Source organism: Pteropus alecto, unplaced genomic scaffold (genome assembly GCF_000325575.1).
Source record: "Pteropus alecto unplaced genomic scaffold, ASM32557v1 scaffold65, whole genome shotgun sequence".
NCBI lineage: Eukaryota > Metazoa > Chordata > Mammalia > Chiroptera > Pteropodidae > Pteropus > Pteropus alecto.
Window position 1 is genome coordinate 5,127,920 of NW_006439191.1, and position 18,219 is coordinate 5,146,138.

Genomic DNA, 18,219 nt, shown 5'->3' on the forward strand with positions numbered 1-18,219 from the left:
ATATGATGATACTGATAACAGCAACGACATCATAATGATAAATCTGTCCACACTCGGACGATGTCCTATCACGGGGGCTTGACCTTCGAGTTATTTTCTTAGCAGAGGGGATAGATTTTTGCTTACACATCCAGTCTCACCAACTTTCCTCTGCAACCACTAGCATGAATTTGAAGGATGGTGAGTCAGGGTTAAGAGGGTAGCACGTCTGTGACAATCGAATGAAACAAAGCTAATGGCTCACTGGGGACCTGAACCAGCGACCTTGGCTTCATTAGCACTCTTGCTGGGTGAAATACTTTTAATTGTGTTTTACTTCATAAAATGGCTTAAAAGAAATTTAGCTAGAGTCTGGATGCCTAATCTCCTCCCCTACATATATATTTAGTAATCTCTTAAGTTACTTAAGTATGGTAATAACACATTAAGCCGTTTCATCATAATTTAGCGATGGTGAAATGTATAGTTTATGTCTACATAGAAGAAATTTAGGGCACACAGATACATGTAACTGGAATGCTTGTTTTCAAAGTAATATTACAATTTTGGAGTGAGAGATGGCTTTAGAGTTTATCTGCTTCAGATAACAAAATATCTGCTACATTTTATAGATTAGAAAACTGAGAGCCTGGGAAGTTGAGTGGCTTTGCCTAAGGTTGCAAGGCTAGTGAAGATGACTAAGTGAGCCTTTAGTCTTTTCAAACATTAAATTCTTTTCACTATTCATTATTTTATCTAATAGAGAAATCAGTAGGCATTTCATTAGGTGTCATGTATGTGTCTTTTGTACTTTAACTTTCGTGGTTAAGTTTTGAAGGAAATAAGATCCTGAAATCTCTTAAATCACATACTTAAGTACACAGTTTTCACTCAATCAGAAGACTGATTTTTACGTAAGTTTATACACCTATGACTACATGTGTTGGTCTATATTTCACCACTTTGTTAAAAAAGCAGGTATTAGGTGCTTATAATTTTTTTTTTAAATTCACACAAGGTATGTTGTTTTTTTAGATGGACTTAGGTGTCGATTATTGATATCAAATGGTCCATTCCACTTAGTTGATAATAAAAGAATACTTTTAAAAGAAAAATGCTAGATCAATCAACATGATGTACTCATGCAAATCGTATGTGTGTGTGTGTGTGTGTGTGTATGTTTGTTTTTGAAATACTATTGTATTCCCCAATTATGTCTTGAAAAATATATCATTTCAAACCCTGTAAGAAACAGTTTTTATGAAATCTGCAAAGTTAATGAACATTTACCAGGCTGTTACTGGAGTTATCCTCTCATGATTAATTCATTAGAAACTATCCTTCAAGGCCTCCCTTCACGAACACGTAGAAAATAATAAACTCTGTTGTGTTATAGACATGACTATGGCATTTTTCCTTGTAAAAAAATAATATATATTAAAATCTTATTTATGAAACAATACTTATTTCAAGATTCAGTTATTACTCAAATTACTTAAAAAACTAGATTCTATTTAGATAACGAAGTTTTTAATCTGTTTATTTACAGAGTAAATAATTTTATAAGTGAAAGAATGAATGGGTATTTCACAGTTAATAAAGCATTCACTCTCATAACTTTCAGGTCCCATAATCTGGTAGGTTAGTGACAGAAAAATATACCCGTCCAATTGAGAAACGATCTCTACTGAAACTTAGAAAGTTGTTTCTTTTACAAATTATATTGCTCTCATGTTCAATATACCATCACTTCATTCATTCGAAAATATTTATTGAACACTAACAACAGTTCAGATTCTAAATATAATGAACATGTGTTTGTTCTACTGGAATATATACATTTTTATAAAAATAAAATAAAATTTATCATAGTTATTCTTTTTTTTTAAACACCTATCGAATAGAGCACCTAAGTTAACCTTATCTCCTCAGGAAGTCTCCACAGAAGCGGGAACATTTGGGCTCGGTATCAATGACAAGTGATATTTTGTCCAGGGAAGGCATTTGTCCAGGAAGAAGCATTATTCCAGGGAAAATGAGGGACGGCTTGTATCTTAAAAGGGTCTGATGTGTTTTTTGGAATCAGTAATATTCCTCAGTGCAGCAGCTACAGAAAGCCTCAGGTTTTAATCAGAATTAAAAATGTGTCAACTTTATTGATGTCCTAACAGAATTCCTGTGTCGATATTGTCACCAATATAAATCATGCTTCTGAAAATGCAGGCTATTCGTTTGCTTCTTCCACTAACTCTTCCTCACATCTGCTACAATGCAAGGTACACTTGAACACCACGTCACAGCGTGAGAATTCGAAAAACCTCTGATAGCATAATGCCCCCTTTATGCTCAAATCCTTTGCGAGAATGAATAAATAAGCAAATAAATAAAAGTACACCACTTTCTCTTGCTTAAATCTACAATTGCTTAAGCTCTCCAGGGATGGTACCTATCTCTTTACACCACTTATTTGTTGTTCCTAAAAATGCTCCTGAAGGTTTTTGCTTTTGAAATTGAAGGGTAAGGCTTATCACCCTTGAAAGGGTTTATAATATGATACTTTTTTAGATTTGTTAGTATAAGTTGCAGCTGTCATATTACTGTAGCTGTCTACACATATGCTACCAGAATGTCACATCTAAATTAATTTTGCTGTAATTTTCATCTTTGTTCTACTCTATCATGAACATTAGAAAGTAACACGAACTATCTATATAGGTATATATATCTATATATATCTAGTTATATATGCCATCACCATGTTATATATATCTAGTTTTATATATAGATATATCTAGTTATATATATATATAGATATCTAGTTATATATATAGATATATCTAGTTATAGATATATCTATGTATATACATAGATAGATAGATAGATAGATAGATAGATATAGATAGATATACAAAACATTAGGAAAAGAAGATCTCTTATGACAAAACATATCTTTCCACATTCTGAGGCTCATTTTTCCTGAGGTAAGGTTTCATGTGGCATTTAGAAAAAGATAACATGAGGTAAATTTAGAGCAAGGGAAAAAAATCTCAATGGAGAAAAACACTATGACTCTACTAATTTAAACATGAAATAGATACATTTTTGCTTATTTTAAATTAAATATGTTGCTATGAGATGGCACACCAATGTTGACAGAGTTGGCTTTTTTTCCTAAATTCAACTTGTACTCACAGTTCGATATGCAGAAAATAACAAGATCTACCTCACGTTGCTGGCCTCTCTCTCAGCCTATGTGCAAAGTTAACTTCTTTCTTAATAGCTACAATTGAAATATATTTATGCTCTAGGAACATGTGTCGTGGAACTGGCCCAGTCTTTCCTTATTAGCAAAGCAGGAAGTGTCATCTGTGCAGATTTAATTTCATTATGAAGGAGGGGAAGGCATATTCCTTTGCATATCAATCCCTCAGAAACTATGCCCCCTTTTATGGCTGGAAACATTTCATTTTAGTAGGTTTTAAAAAAAAATTAGAATCTGTCAGTAAGATTTAAACTTAGATTTTATGGCATGTTTAGCTTGAGAATTTAATTTTAAAATAGTCAAGTCTACCTATTCTTTGAAAATCAGATGAATATTAATTTTGAATACAGCTGACCCTTGAACAATAGAAGTCTGAACTGCGAGGGTTAACCTATATGCGTTTTTTTCATCTTGTAAACATGATATGAACTTACAGTATAAACAATACAACACTGTAAATGTACTTTCTCTCATGATTTGCTTAATAACATTTTCTCTTCTGTAGCTTACTTGACTGTAAGAACACAGTATATAATACGTGTAACATACACAATAGGTGTTAACCAACTGTTCATGGTATTAGTGAGACTTCCGATCAATAGTGAGCTGTCAGAAGTTGAATTTTTGGAGAGTTGGAAGTCATATGTGGATTTTCAACTGTAAGGTGGGTCAGAGGTGCCCCTAACCCCACATTGTCCAAGGGTCAACTCTACTTTCATTTAAAGATAATTCAGCTAGTGGATTCTTGAAGAGTCAAATGGAGCTTTCTTTCCAGACTATCATCACAAAATAAATATTTTTAGAAATGTATAAATAATTGAAAGGAATAAGAGTTACAACATAACTCTATAAACTTAATGGCAACTAAGTTATCATAATCTTCAGTATTTTCCAAAATAGAAAGAAGAATCTATTATTTCTTATAATTTGTTCTTCCTTCCTCAAATCCAGAGCAGACAGGAGGACATGCCATCACCATGTTCTCTGCAGTTTTATCTGACCACTCAAAAAAAGCAAGAGACTCTAAGGAACTGAAAATCTAAGGAAAGGGTGAGTTGATGGCTGAGATGAAGGACGTCGCTGCCCTCCTGTTAAACCCTGCCTGCATCACCACAGCAGCGTCAGATGACAACTCCACGGTACCAGATTTTGCAAGTGATGAAAATGTCAGGAAACCCAGAGTTATGGTTCCCCCAACAACCATAGCTGGGCCACTTCGCACAGAGTAATTAAGGAAAAAAGTTAGTAACTGACAAGTAGTATAAACCTACAGTCACGATGAGTTTATATCTACACAAATGGAGCAAAATTCAATAATGAGATGACTAACTAAGCCAGACAAAACCACCCCTGACCTGAGAAAATCACAAGAACAAGAATATCGTTTAAACTATCTGGATAATTAGCTCAATATTCTACTTTGTACATAGAGATATAGAGGGGGAAAAAAAGAGTATAATGTTTTGAATTTCAGAATATAATATTTTAGATTAGGTTGGTGTGCTTTCTGTATATTATAAATACATACTAACCAAAATAGACCACTTGACCAAGGAAATTGACTTCAATTTATATTTATTCTCGCAAAATACATTCATAAAGGAATGTCCAGTGAATCTTGAGTTAAGTGTACTGTTTGTGTTAAGAGAAGTGCCATTCTAAAAAAACTGATTCTAGATGTAGCTCTGGTGATAGCAGATCAAGATGGGAAGAAACATTTCAATGCTCCCTTTATTTATGTAGATGTAAGAAGGAAATAAGGAATGGTGGAGTCTGGGGAGGGTTACATATTCCTCCTAAAAACATTTGGATTCAACCCACACCCACCTCCAGTCCCCTCCCCGCAAAAAGCCAACCAAACAAGTAAGTCAACAAGACAAATGTAAATGGAACAATAGGGCTCCCTACAGGGCTGCAACCTTGTGTGCAGCCAAGTGAGCTGAGCTTCAGGTCTGTCTGTGTGTGACTGGAGACCCCGTCGGTGGCCAGCAGAGGGGCCAACCCTGGCTGCTGCTAGCGGTCAAGGTGGGTGATGACAGCATCTACCAAACAAGATCATTTCTTTCTTTCTTTCTTTTATTCTTTTTAAAATTTATTATTATTATTTATGCCTACAGCACCTGGTCTTCCTAGGTGGTCTCCCATCCAAGTACTAATCAGGCCCAACCCTGCTTAGCTTCCAAGATCAGTTCAGGGTGGCACGGCTGTAGACCATAGACCATGACTCTGCTGGGGCGGGAACCCAGGACCTTCTGCGGGTAAAGCAGACGTGACGTGCTAACCGCTACACTACGCCCAAGATCATTTCTTTTTAACAAAAACCACGCCCAAGATCATTTCTTTTTAAGGAAAACACTAGCACAGCACACAGTGCCCAACAGAAGACTGATTTCCAATTTTCTTTCAGATTTGTGAGACACCCCGGCCCTAGTTAGGGGCCCCTAGCTTTTTTAGACTTACAAAGGGTAGCGGGCTAGATAAAAACCTCCCAATATGAAGGCTCACACAATTTATTCTGAATATTAAAAAGAAATGCAAGCAGGTTACTTGGGTTGTAGCAGTTAATTGAATTAAAACAAACAAACAAACAAAAAACAAACAAACAAAAACCTTTGCTAGTCCTAGCAGAAAAAAAAAATGATCTTTTGGCATTTAGCATCATAAGGCTAGGGAAAACATTACCCCAGCACATTTTGGTAGAGGTACCCTTCTCTTCTAGAAGTAACTGCCATCAGTATGTGAATGTCAAGTTATGTTTCAATTTAATTTGTGAGAATTTAACTTCATTTCTTTCCTTAAATCTTAGATTTGGACTCTCATTAAAAATCCTTAGAGGCATCACTAAAAATTCAATAACTTTCTGGCCTTGGTCCTAATTCTTTAATAAAATTTTGTTTCTTCTATGAAGAAACAACGTTAACTTTCTGATATTTATTCTGTTTTCCTGCCAAACATCCCGTGGCTAAATCTCTGATTTCAGTAATGTTAACTAGTCAAATTCTATTTCTTTTGGAAATTGTAATATTTAGGGCAGAGCTCACAAATTCACAGAAAGTTACTTTTCCCTATGATTCCCCTAGGCTGTGTTAGTTAACTGTGATGATGGCGATTAATCATGTATAATGGTGTTCATGTGTGTGTGCGTAAATGTTTGTGTGTGTGTCCGTGCGTGTACGTGTGTGTGCATGTGTGCGTGCATGTGTGTGATTTCCTCTCCTAGACGGGAGCTCTCTGAGGGCGAGGGCTATGCTACAGTCATCTTTTGTTCCTTATCTCGGTGCCTCTCAGCATACAGTAATAAAAGAGAAATCACTGAATAAATGAATTTCTTCAACTGAAGTCATAATTATAAGTGATGGTGTATTAAGCAAATAATGAATTGCAAATACTCGAGAAGAGTCTAATGACAATGATAACTTGGGTTGGATAAAAAGAACAAAAAAGGATATGCGAATAACTGTTTTGACTTATGTGGTTCATCCTATCGCTTCATTAGAGTCACACGCTGCCTCTCTCCGAGAACCTTCCAGTATGTATCATGTCCTCCCACCGCAACGCTTTAAGATGAACAGGCAATTGTCCTCAGTTTTACCCATTCCCTCAGATAGTAGCATGACGATTAATATTCCTAAGGCGCAGAGAAATTAAACCACCGACCCTTCACTGAGAGAACATAGTCTTTCATCCAACAACTGTTTGAAGGCCCACTATGTGCCAGGCACCATGCTAGGGGCTGAGGATACGGACGTCAGGAAGACAGAGCCCTGCGTCACAGTGGCTCTGACAGGGAGGCCCAGACAACAGGAAGGCCGGGACATCATGACAACAGTGATCCGGGAGGGGGTGTGGGATGGAAACGCATGAAAGCTAACCCAGACCAGGAAGAGAGTGGGCAGCAAAGCCCACCAGGACACGTCTGCTGCAAGGCGCGGAGGATGACCTAGTCAGACAAAGGGCAACGACAGTGGTGGCAAGTTGCCGGGTGAGCACTGGTGTGCAGGAGCGGGAGTCACGCAGAGGTCCAGCCGTGGACGAGGTGGGAGACAAGGCCAGAGCGACACACAGTGCTCAGCGCAGAGCTAGTCAGGGGTGCGTCGAGGAAACATAACCCGGTAGAAAAGTTGTCTGAAAAGTTTTCATAAAGTAATGGTGGTGGTGTTTTGAAATTTGCTTGGGCTCATGAAGGTTTAGAAGTCATGCAATCTCGACAATCTTTTCCTTTTATAGACAACAAGAGTGAAGCCCAGAGAGGTTAAGTGACTTGCCTGAGGTCACAAAGCTGGTTCTCTAGCACGGGATGCGACAGCGCTCACATCTCCTGCTCCTTCATGCATTTCTCTTTCTGACATCGCCTATTTGTGATTCTTTGATTGAGTCGAACTCCAGATTGAATTCTTTCAAGTCTTAAGCCTGTTAACTAATCTTTGTGGACTGCATCAATTACTTCTCACAAAGATTTCCTAGAAAGGGCAGGCGTTTTACAAGTGCCTAGTAATTTCCCTGGTTTTATATACATTCAATCTTTCCAAATTCCTCTATTAAGTTTTCATGTCTTGCGAGAGCTGTGACCAAGGCAGCAGGTTAAGGCTCGACATCTACAAGTTCAACGTCAAAAGGCTTATTTTAAGCATATGGTGAGGATGGCCAACATTAAACATGCTGACTGTTGCAGTTTGATGATTAACGCCACAGATAATAACCAAACACGTTTTATTGCACCGCCGATAACATGCTCACACAATGAAGACGCTATGATACTTTGAACTATTCAACATGCCTCAAACTAAATGCCAGCATTTGTTTTTATAGTTTTTGTAATCTCACCTGCTAAGACCCTTATCTTCATAAAACCACTGAGTTCCTGAATAAATATTGTGCCACAGATTTAAATCTTCTGGGGGATTTGATGCAAGTGGTTGCTGGATTTTACGTCTCAGAAGCTCATATCTAAAGCAAAAGACAAGCAGAAACATTGGGATTATCTCAACTAATGTTATTACCAAAATCCAGGCTGTTTCCTGGTATAAGTCTGTGGTGTGTGCATGAAAATATAAAGAAAACATCTTAATTTATGATTACAAAGTTTTTTCCAGATTATTTTCTGGCTCAAGTTTTATATATTCAATTATTTTGAAACCATCAACTACATTCACGTCTTTCTGTTATCAGTGAGACTGGGAACATTTTAGACTGCTCTGTCATGTTTCTCAACACTTTATTGCCAGTTTGACACAAAGCAGCAATATAAAATGCTTATAAAGTTAATGATTCCCCAAGACTTAAACCAGCAATACTTTATAAATGACAATCTTATCAAGCCATACTCGTGGCTGAGTGTCAAGTTCGTTAAAAAGCCATTTCAGAATCCCAACTCTTCTTGCACCTTACCTTTAGCCCTGACGACATTCTTTACAAGTTCCCAGGTAATAACGACATGCTAAAGAATTAGTGTGTTAGCTTTGGGATTCTGAAGCATATCTGTGCAGATGCATCATTTAGAACAATGCATCAAGTTTCCCTGACATTTAACAAATACATACTTTGAAAATCAAGAGAAGGATTAGCTTAAGGATTGTCAGAGAACACTAACTGTTGTTTCAAGGGTTTTTAATTCTTCACGAAATGCTATTTCTATCTTGATGAACTTTTATGGTTCCACACGAGATACACATTATGAAATTGTATGAAAGCTATGAGTGGGGTATATTCAATAAGGAATTCATTCTATGTTCATATGCGATTCGAAGTCTCCTTCCTTCCCAGAGAGATAAGACCATAGCAAAATGCAAAAGCTCAGACACCTTATCTTACCTCAAATCGGGTCCATTTGGCCTGGACGGTGGCTCCCAGGAAATCCCAACAAACGATTCACTTAACGGAATCGCTGACAATGGGCGAACGTCCTGAGGCAGGGCGGGGTGCGTGGTGACATGGGTAGGTAAACTCTCTGTGCACCCTCCTAGATACCCACTGCCCCTGGAGCAAGCCACGACAGTGACAGAATAATTAGTAAAAGGAACCAGCTGAGTAACTACTTGGCTTAACGCTGAGGAAGTGATGTTGGTGATTGGTATCTGAGGGTCAGGCATGCGGATCTCGTAGCTAAGCACGTCTCCATTCCGCATGAGTGGGGGCTCCCAAGTGACCTGGAAGGAAAGACAAATTTGGAATCAGTGCGACGACGCGGGAACAGAGCAACCGAGGCTCACGAGGCCTAGCATTTCGCTCTGTCTCGTTTTCTGTTAAGTCACTTTCTAAATGCCTCCTTTCGACTTAGCCTTTTGCACTAGACAGTAATGAAGGGTTTGGGATCAATTAGCAGTGTGCCAGGAACGACATGAAAAGCCATTTCCTGGGTTTGCTTTTACTCTCGATACCTTCTAGGACTGTCAGACTCGTATACAGCTCCGTGATTCGTCTCCACGGCGGGGTTCTGAGGGACGGAGCACACACGCGGAGAGGATCCGCACATCCACATGCATCGACGGGGCGGCGGCAGGATGCGATGGTTTTCTTGCTTATAACTTCATTAAATGAAACATCAGAACTCCTTGCTTTGCATTGCTAGTGTATTCTCTAAGTATGCCATTTCCTGAGGAACGAATGAGTTCCTAGATCTTACTTGCACATAATTTACAAAGTAGAGAGAGAACAACACCTCTTCTCAAAGATAAGAAGAGATGTACAGAACGCTTTTAAAAAGACGAGCACAGGATGATCCTGCTTAACTAACTCGGAGATGTAAACGCCTCAGAAGAAAGAAACGACAGTGTCTTTAATGGTATACCATGGTTAAAGTTCCTTTTTGGGCTAAATTTTGTAAGGGCATAGTGGTAATACATTTGTTCTCTCGTGGAAAAAGAAACCTAGAAAAATGTGCATAAGTCGTAAGAAAAATACTTATTTATATGCTGTCCTGGTTCATCTTTTTTTTATTGTTGCTCTGTAATGTACCTTAAATTTTAGAGTATGTATTTCATCTCCTAAATAGACTGTAAGATTCTTGATAGCAGGGCTCAAATTGTTACATTCATTTAATGCCGCGCACACAGATCGTGTTCAGTAAGTAATTGTACTCACGGCTGATTAGATTATAGTTTTTCCTCGGCAACAGTTCTTTAGAAATTTTAAAATACGAATTTCTACAAAGTAGTATATTGAGATTTAAATTTGTAACTCTACACAAAATTAAAGTCATAAAGAAAGAACAGAAAAATTAGAAGAGAGGACTAAAATTTCCTATCTCAGGTCAAAGAGGAAAAAAATCTCCAGAAGGAATATCACCTGAAATTTTCATAGGATATTTTTATTGCTAAGTGGTGACAAAATGAGCTCCCGCCACATGTCAGCTGAGCAGTTGCTTGATGATTACTGTCCTGATTTATAACTAGCAATGGACTGATGTCTATTCAAATTTTACTACATGGCTTGAAATCATTACCAGTTTTAAAAACTTCTTGGGGGTGTTCCACACTGTGCTGTGGAGAAGAGAATTTTTAGATGTGTTTGCTCCTTATGAACATAGAGGATTTCTGGATGCAGAAAAAGATTTTAAAAAATCCGAAGCAAGCAAAGGCTGTACAACTGACATAGACTTCTATTTGTTTTCCAGGTGCAATACTGTCTGTGGATGCGAAGAGTGAGTCAAGGTGAAACTCAGGGGCTTCCTGTAACTTACTTGTAATGTAAATGAAAAACGGGAGGTACCACAGCTAAATTCGGCCTGACTGATATGTGAAATGCCACTTCTATGCCTCTCGGAATATCCTGAGAGTTCTGGTCAAGGTTTGGCAATACTCGAAAGAATTAAAACTTGGGAGATAGTCTGTGTTGGCAGTTGAGCTAACATAAAATTGATTAGGAACCTGGTACTGAGGATGAGAAAAAGTGTTCCTACGGTGAAACCTGAATATCTTCCAGCAGAGATGAAAAGATGTGATGTAATGATTCTGGAGACAGTCATTTAAAGATCTAAAATAAATTCCTATTTTCTCTACTGTAAATGTTTACATCTAGAAATTTTCTATTTTTCTCCTTTAAACAAGTTACAGACTTGAAGGGACATATTTTTTGACAGTACTGAGCTGGAAGACATCAATCTACTTCCACAGAAATTTTTAGAAGGACTGCTATAACAAGATGGAGAAGGCTACAGCCACCATAATCAGTAGGCTAACAGAAATGGTATCTAATTTGATTACCTCCCTGAAACTATCCTAGAGCCATTATTAAAAATAAATGGGTCCAAGAATTTTAAGAGGCCAGTTAGCTAAATATTGTATTCTATTCTGTCCTATGCTTAAGGCCACATTTATTGTAGTATGGCCAAAATGTAAGAGATAAATTTCCCCTGGTCTTTTATATATCCATGGTTCACAAGGATTATGAAATAGTGTTATGCCCCAGAAAACTCAGACCAAAGGGTATGTTCTTGGACTGAATAAGCAAGAGCTGTGTTCTCTAAATCAATAATTTTACACTGAAATCCTTTATATAGAATTAGAGTTTTCTGGATAGAAAAAAAAAATGCATACTTCAGAGACGCCTCACCTATTATAACTATTTTTTTAAATTAAATGGTTCTTAACTGTGTAGTTTCCATGTTTCTATTTAGATACTATAAGTTTTCAGAAAATAGAACAGGTGGGTAGCTGAATAGCTGTTTAAGGAGCCACCAATTACAACCAACTTTTTCAGATCCCTGAAAAGTGGCTTGCCCTGAAGAATCGGTGTACGTCCAGAGATCCTTATTTTAAGCAAAATCGTATGAATGCAGGCTAGGTGACTGGCTTCAGGGCTGACAAAAGGGAGACATGTGAATACTGTAACTGACTCCTTTCTTTAACTTCATCAGGCCATATTTAAGAACTTTATGAGTGAGTATTTATGAAGAGGGATATAATGAGTGGAGAATGGGCTATGAAAAAACGTCTGTGAAATAAAGCTGTGAGGTTCTGAGCAAAACGCATCTTTGGGCCTCTGCTTCCATTAGCTCTAATGTGAAGAGACCATCCTTTCCCGCGTGCCTACGTGTAAGCTTGAAAAATTCTAAGACTACTTAATCAATACATGATACGAATGTACCACACGGCCTGCGATCTCGGCAGTATCTGACTCCGTGTAGCAATTCTTCTTAACAGCTGACTCCCTGTCAAAGCTTCTCACACAAAATGAGGCGCAATTCGTTGACATAAAGTTAAAGTTCTGCACGATGCCCTGCTTTCCCTTTAAAATTGCTAATATTAATTTTTCATCTCAGATAATAGATTTGCATTTTGCAATCACAGACAACGTAAAAAAATAAATATATATAGGAAAAGTTAATTACAGCCCTTCACCTTTATTTTCTTCTCATCCTGCTCCCCTGCAAGTCTTTTAAGGTGATAGCCTGAGACGTGTTCTTCTGTACTTTCCTGGTGTGTTTATATAGACAAAGTGAACGTATTCATCCATACGCGAGCGTTCTCTTATTTATTTTTTTTACAGAAAAAGGTTTATTCTATACTCAGTAAGCTGCGACTTGCTTTTCACACTTAACAATAGATCATGGGCACATACTATATTTTTTTCTTTTTTTGGTTTTACCTAAATTCCTTTCATGGCTGAAAACAAATTCCTCAGTCATTATTCTGTTGAGATTACTGCTAAAAGTAATATTTGAAATGTATGCTCGCATGCCATTGTATTTATTTATTAGCTAGATTAGCGAAAATTGCTATGCCAAAAAGTAAATGTAAGTTTATTTTTAATCATTAATAATGGATTACTTTCCAAAAAGTTTGAGATAATTTACTTTATCACAATGGAAGAAAGTATCGATGATCTTGTTCTCAAAACTCTTGAAATTACTATTCCTTTTAGTTTGCTGCCGATATTACTTATTTCTTTAATTAATTTGCATTCCCTAGACTTTTTTTGTGAGGTATAAATATTTTCAAATACTACTAATTACATATCCTCTTAATTATTTATCCATATTTTATACTTTATTTACTATTGACTTGCCTTTTTCTATACAAACTATTAGATGCTCTTTGCATATTATGGGGAAATTATTTTTCCATAAGATGTGTTACAAATGTATTTTCCCAATCTACCTTTTGGAGTTTAACTTTTTTTGAGGGGTCTTATTTCTTGCAAAAAAACAATCAAGTTATTTTCTAATTAAATAAAATTATCTTTTAAGTCTGTTGATTTTTTGCTTGTTTGTTTCAGAAAGAGCCCCTCGACCTTTAAATTACATAAAATTCTTCTTTTATTTTTTCTAATACAAAAGTTTTAATTTGTTGGAATTTAGTCATTATATGACAGATCTATTTTTTCTCACGCATGGGTTGTCAGGCCAATATCATTTCTAAAGCAAACCATCCTTTCCCCATGAAATAAAATGTCACTTCCATGTCAAATTCCCACATACACCTGTATTTATATCTAAACTCTCTAGTCTGCTCTTAAGATCATTTGTCTATTTTAAATGCCAATACCATACTGCTGCGATTTAATAGCTTTAGAGTAAGTATAAACACTAAGGAAGATATCCCTGTGCTAAACTCTTCTTCCACAATTTCCTAGGATATTTCTACCATTCAGCCTTCTTTTTAACATTAAAATCATTTTATCCATCTTGAAACTATTCAAAATGAAAACATCACTAGCGTTCTGATGTGAACGGTGTTCGATGTATATATGTGGGAAGGACTGACTTGTTAAGAACCTAAGTCCTTCCATCCCAGAAGATGGCATCACCTCTCTTTGTCATGGTGTAAAGCTGGCAGCAGCACGGGCTCATAGAACTATATGGCTTGGGTGTGAATCCCAACTCCTACTGCTATGTAACATGAGGCAGGTTACTTCTTCTCTCTAGTCTCAGTTTTCCTGCCTGTGCATTGGGGAAAATAACAGCATCAATCTGATAGGGACTGTAATAAAGATTAAATGAGAGCGAATCCTGGAATTTAATATGAACTCAATAAATATTACTTGTCATCATTATTTCCTTCCATAAGATTTTATAACGTGTTTTTCATATTTTATTTCAATTGTTTAATTCAAATTATAAGGTTTGATTTAAGCAGACATCAAAGACTGTCCCATCTACAAACATAGGTGAGAATGATGATTAAGACTCAATTTCTTTTACTAGGGTTAAGAGTGCACAAGATAGGAAAGCTGTGTGTTGACACAATCCAGGTGATGCTGCTGTTTCTGGTGAGAGCCTGTGATAACCAGCTCCCTATCCAAGCTAATCTAGACTTTACTCTAGCAAGCTGCCAAGCCATTTATATTGTTTCATTCCTGGATGAGCTTACAAAATCAAAAAAGGGAATTAGAAAAAGAAAAAGCCAATCGACTTGTTTGGGATAATTCTGATCATTGTTATATATATATTAATATATATAATAACATATATAAATAATATATATTATAATTATAAATCATTGTTATATATATATATTAATATACATATTAATATATATATATATATTAAATCAAGTAGAATTGTGCATTGAGCCATTATTCTTTTAAAAACATGTGTTTTATTTTCCTGATCTGCCTAGCTATTCAATGTTTGCTAGAGAAAATCCAGAATAATGCCGATTATGTAGCTTTGCCTTTGTAAAGGGACTGTGTTTATGTTGCATCGTATTGATTGTTACTGCTACTGAAATTTTGCAAAATTCCCTCAGGATTAAAACAAAAAGTCATTTCTCGAACGATTACTAACTCTAGGTTTGTGTGGGGTTTCGTTTTGTTATTCTGAATAAAGAGCAGCTCTTAAGATTGTCCAATTCATACAATAAACATTGTGCATCTTGTACTTCGGATTAATTTCCTTTTCAGGGTTCTATCCACAGAATTGTATATACTTTTGATATTTCTATCAAAGAGGTGTGTTGTTTTGACCAGTCTCATATTGGAACAAACCAATAAAGACTTTTAAAAACAGCTGTTTGTAGGTTAAATTAAATTTCTTCGACAATTTCCACTATTTCGCTTCACCTAGTGTTTGTTTTTGATGGGGAAAAGAGAGCACGCCGCACGGATCCAAGTAATAATTTCAACAGATGAACTTTGCTGTTATGCAAATGTCCTTTGTTTTGTGCTCTGGTGAGCAAGCTACTGTACCAACGCTTTTGGCAGTAGTACAAGACCTAATCCATGGAAGCATGTGTGTATTTACACAAAAGGGGCTTCTAAGCTACAAAACTCCCTCCTGTTTGGTTACACTAATTTCCCTTGAATGAAGTTTGTATGCAAGCCAAAACAATGGTAGTTATCCTGTCCTCTAGAGCTCATCCCCAGTAGAATGAGGTGAATAATTGAATACTTCTAGAGAGCCCAGTAATAGGCTATTTTTATTTCTTTTCCCATCGTTTGGATTCTTTGATCATTAACAAAAAATTGGAATACTGGTAAATGAAATTTTTGTTAACATGCTAATCCATTCATCTGTATTCTCCCATCTCTTTTCATTTTCTGATCTATTTAAATCTGACGTGGTGGTTAAGCTAAGCATCCCATCGTGGCATTCAAAATATTTCAGGTGTATGAGGCAAATGGAAGCATCTCAACAATATAATTAAGGGGATACAGGGAGAAATGAAAAACTGACATCAAATTCAAGATAGTTTGGGCCAAAGGCCAAAACCTTGTTTCTCCAGTGAATGCCTAAAACAACACATGTGTGCGTTTTGTCAGTAGATGGCTCTGTTCAACACAGAGTCAATCCTGGGTGGATTCCGAAGCCTGCGAGGGAGACAGAACACTCAGTATCTTACCTTGGCTGCATCGGGTCCCAGCACAAGCACCGCAGGTGGCTGCACCCCAGCAGGTCGTGAGGGTCTCGTGGTCACTTCTGCCCAAGCACTGCTGTTTGTTCCGCCATTAAAAGTGCTCATCAGTACCCGGTATTCGTATGTGGTCCACGGGCTAAGAGCGGAAGTCTTGTCAATAAACCTCATGGAATGACTTCTTGGGAGAGTCACCAGGGTGGCGATTTCTTCCTTCCCTTGAACTCTTCTCTCAATGGTGAAGTTCTCCACCAAGCCGTTGGGGTGGGTGGGGGGTTGCCAAGCTATGATCACAGATGTCGGGGTATCAGAGAACAACTCTGGACGTGGGATACCTTCCGGTGCATCCGGGAGTGTCCACACCGCCTGGGACTCTGGTGACAGAGAACACCCTTTGGAGGTGCAGGCCTCCACCTGAAACGCATAGGCAGTGTGCGGGCGTAAACGGACCGCTGTGCAATTAGTGACATCTCCAGATGTTCTCAGAGAGAGACGGCCATGCTGGTAAATGTTATAGTGGGTGATAACGCCATTGCACTTTAAAGGGCGCTGCCAGGTGACCAACATCATCCTTGATTTCACATCCTGAAGAATCGGAGGGTCGATAGGTCCGGGTCCTATAAAGGAGAATGAATCCAAAACATGACACCTCTCGGAAACTGCCCACATCTCCTTAAAATAAAGCTAAAATGAGTAATAACTGTCCTATACGGATATGAACTTGAACACCTTGTAAAAGCCAGTAAGTAAATACAAAAGTGCCATGCAGACAAGGATTGCTACCATTTTGCTCAGGCGTGTGTGAAAAGTACTTGTTGAACGTTGTTGAGCTAAATTATCATTTCCCTTTCTAAGCTGGTTTTATCAAAATCATTTCTTTTTATCAAAGCTAATGCTTAAAAATATCACAAGGACTTTTTTTTTTTAAATCAAGATAACAGAAGAGGAATGCGCACAATGGCAATTGTACACAAGTTCTAGCTTCTGCCACAATCTTTTTTTCTGGAGCTCCAGCAACTAATTATAATCAATAACGCTATCACAACAAACCTGCGTAGTTTACAGCCCGGTAAAATCCTCCAGCATCGTTCATTATATATTCCACATTATATCTATTTCTGCTTATCATTCTCATCCATGTTTTGCAATTTATCTACTCCCTGTTAATATTATAGGTGATTTTTTACTGAGACTGTGACAGAAGCTGCCGATTTAGCTCTTTCACCTACTGATAAATAAACAATGCACAGATCTGACCTTTAGGTTAACAGGTTTTATGCTTGCTCCACTCAGCACTCTAACTGATTCAATTATCATAAAGGTTCAGGAGGCTCCATGAATACTGAAAAAGGCCCACCATATGCCTGCCTAGGTGTTGTGGAACAGCAAATATTCTGCAGCCCTCCAGAGAAATTCCTTAATTGTAAATAATTTCACCACGCGACACAATCAAGTCACCTTGAATGCGAGCCCCTCAGCCTGCGGAGGCAAAGTGTTATTTAAGCTTTACTGGGCTGCGTTAAATTTTGCAATTTGAAGGGCTGTTAAGTTTTTCAATTGAAATTTCATTTAAAATGCAGGTGCTTTTTATTATATCGAGGCTTTACTGCTCTCTAGGTACAAGCAAGAACACGGTGCAATAACACAAATCTGGCTCAATCACTGATCGGTAACAGCTGTAATTCCAGAACATTTAGCATTCTTATAAACCACGGTCTGAAATCTATAAATTGCTACGGCAGATCAAGAAAATACTCTATTCTCCTTTTCTGCCGACAGCGATTCTGACATTTATGAGGTTTTTCTGTGAACATTAGATTTTATTGAAAATCTTTAAAAAAAGATATGCTTGAATGTAGTAATTGTTTAAAACGGCACTGATTATGTGTGTGTGCGCGCGATCCAGTGTTACACTCTAGGATTCAGTTTGAAATGTAACCGATGCTTCACCAAACTGGTGACTGCCATGTAGCCGGTGACAGGGGCGTGGTGTCACACCACATGATCCACATGTCTGTCACCACCTGGACTGATGGGAGAATCACGATCACTTTCTGAGAGGAAAGTGCTACAGTGCACGAGCCCTGACGTCAAAACCTTTCTGACAATTTGCTGACGCATCCTATTTGAAGAGAAAAATCCTAAAAGTACAGAGATCTGGATATAGATCACATTTTTCGTTTTAGT

General features: G+C 37.5%; 1 protein-coding gene across 1 annotated transcript in view; it reads right to left on the reverse strand.

Annotated features, from left to right (window-relative positions):
• The window catches only part of USH2A (usherin), a 564,162-nt gene that overhangs the window by 161,449 nt on the left and 384,494 nt on the right, over positions 1–18,219 (reverse strand). Inside the window, exons 40-42 of the mRNA XM_025049837.1 lie at positions 16,021–16,649; positions 9,053–9,387; positions 8,066–8,188 (exon numbers count right to left, since the gene is read on the reverse strand). Coding sequence (XP_024905605.1) covers positions 8,066–8,188; positions 9,053–9,387; positions 16,021–16,649 — 1,087 coding nt within the window. The remainder of the gene's footprint in view (positions 1–8,065; positions 8,189–9,052; positions 9,388–16,020; positions 16,650–18,219) is intronic.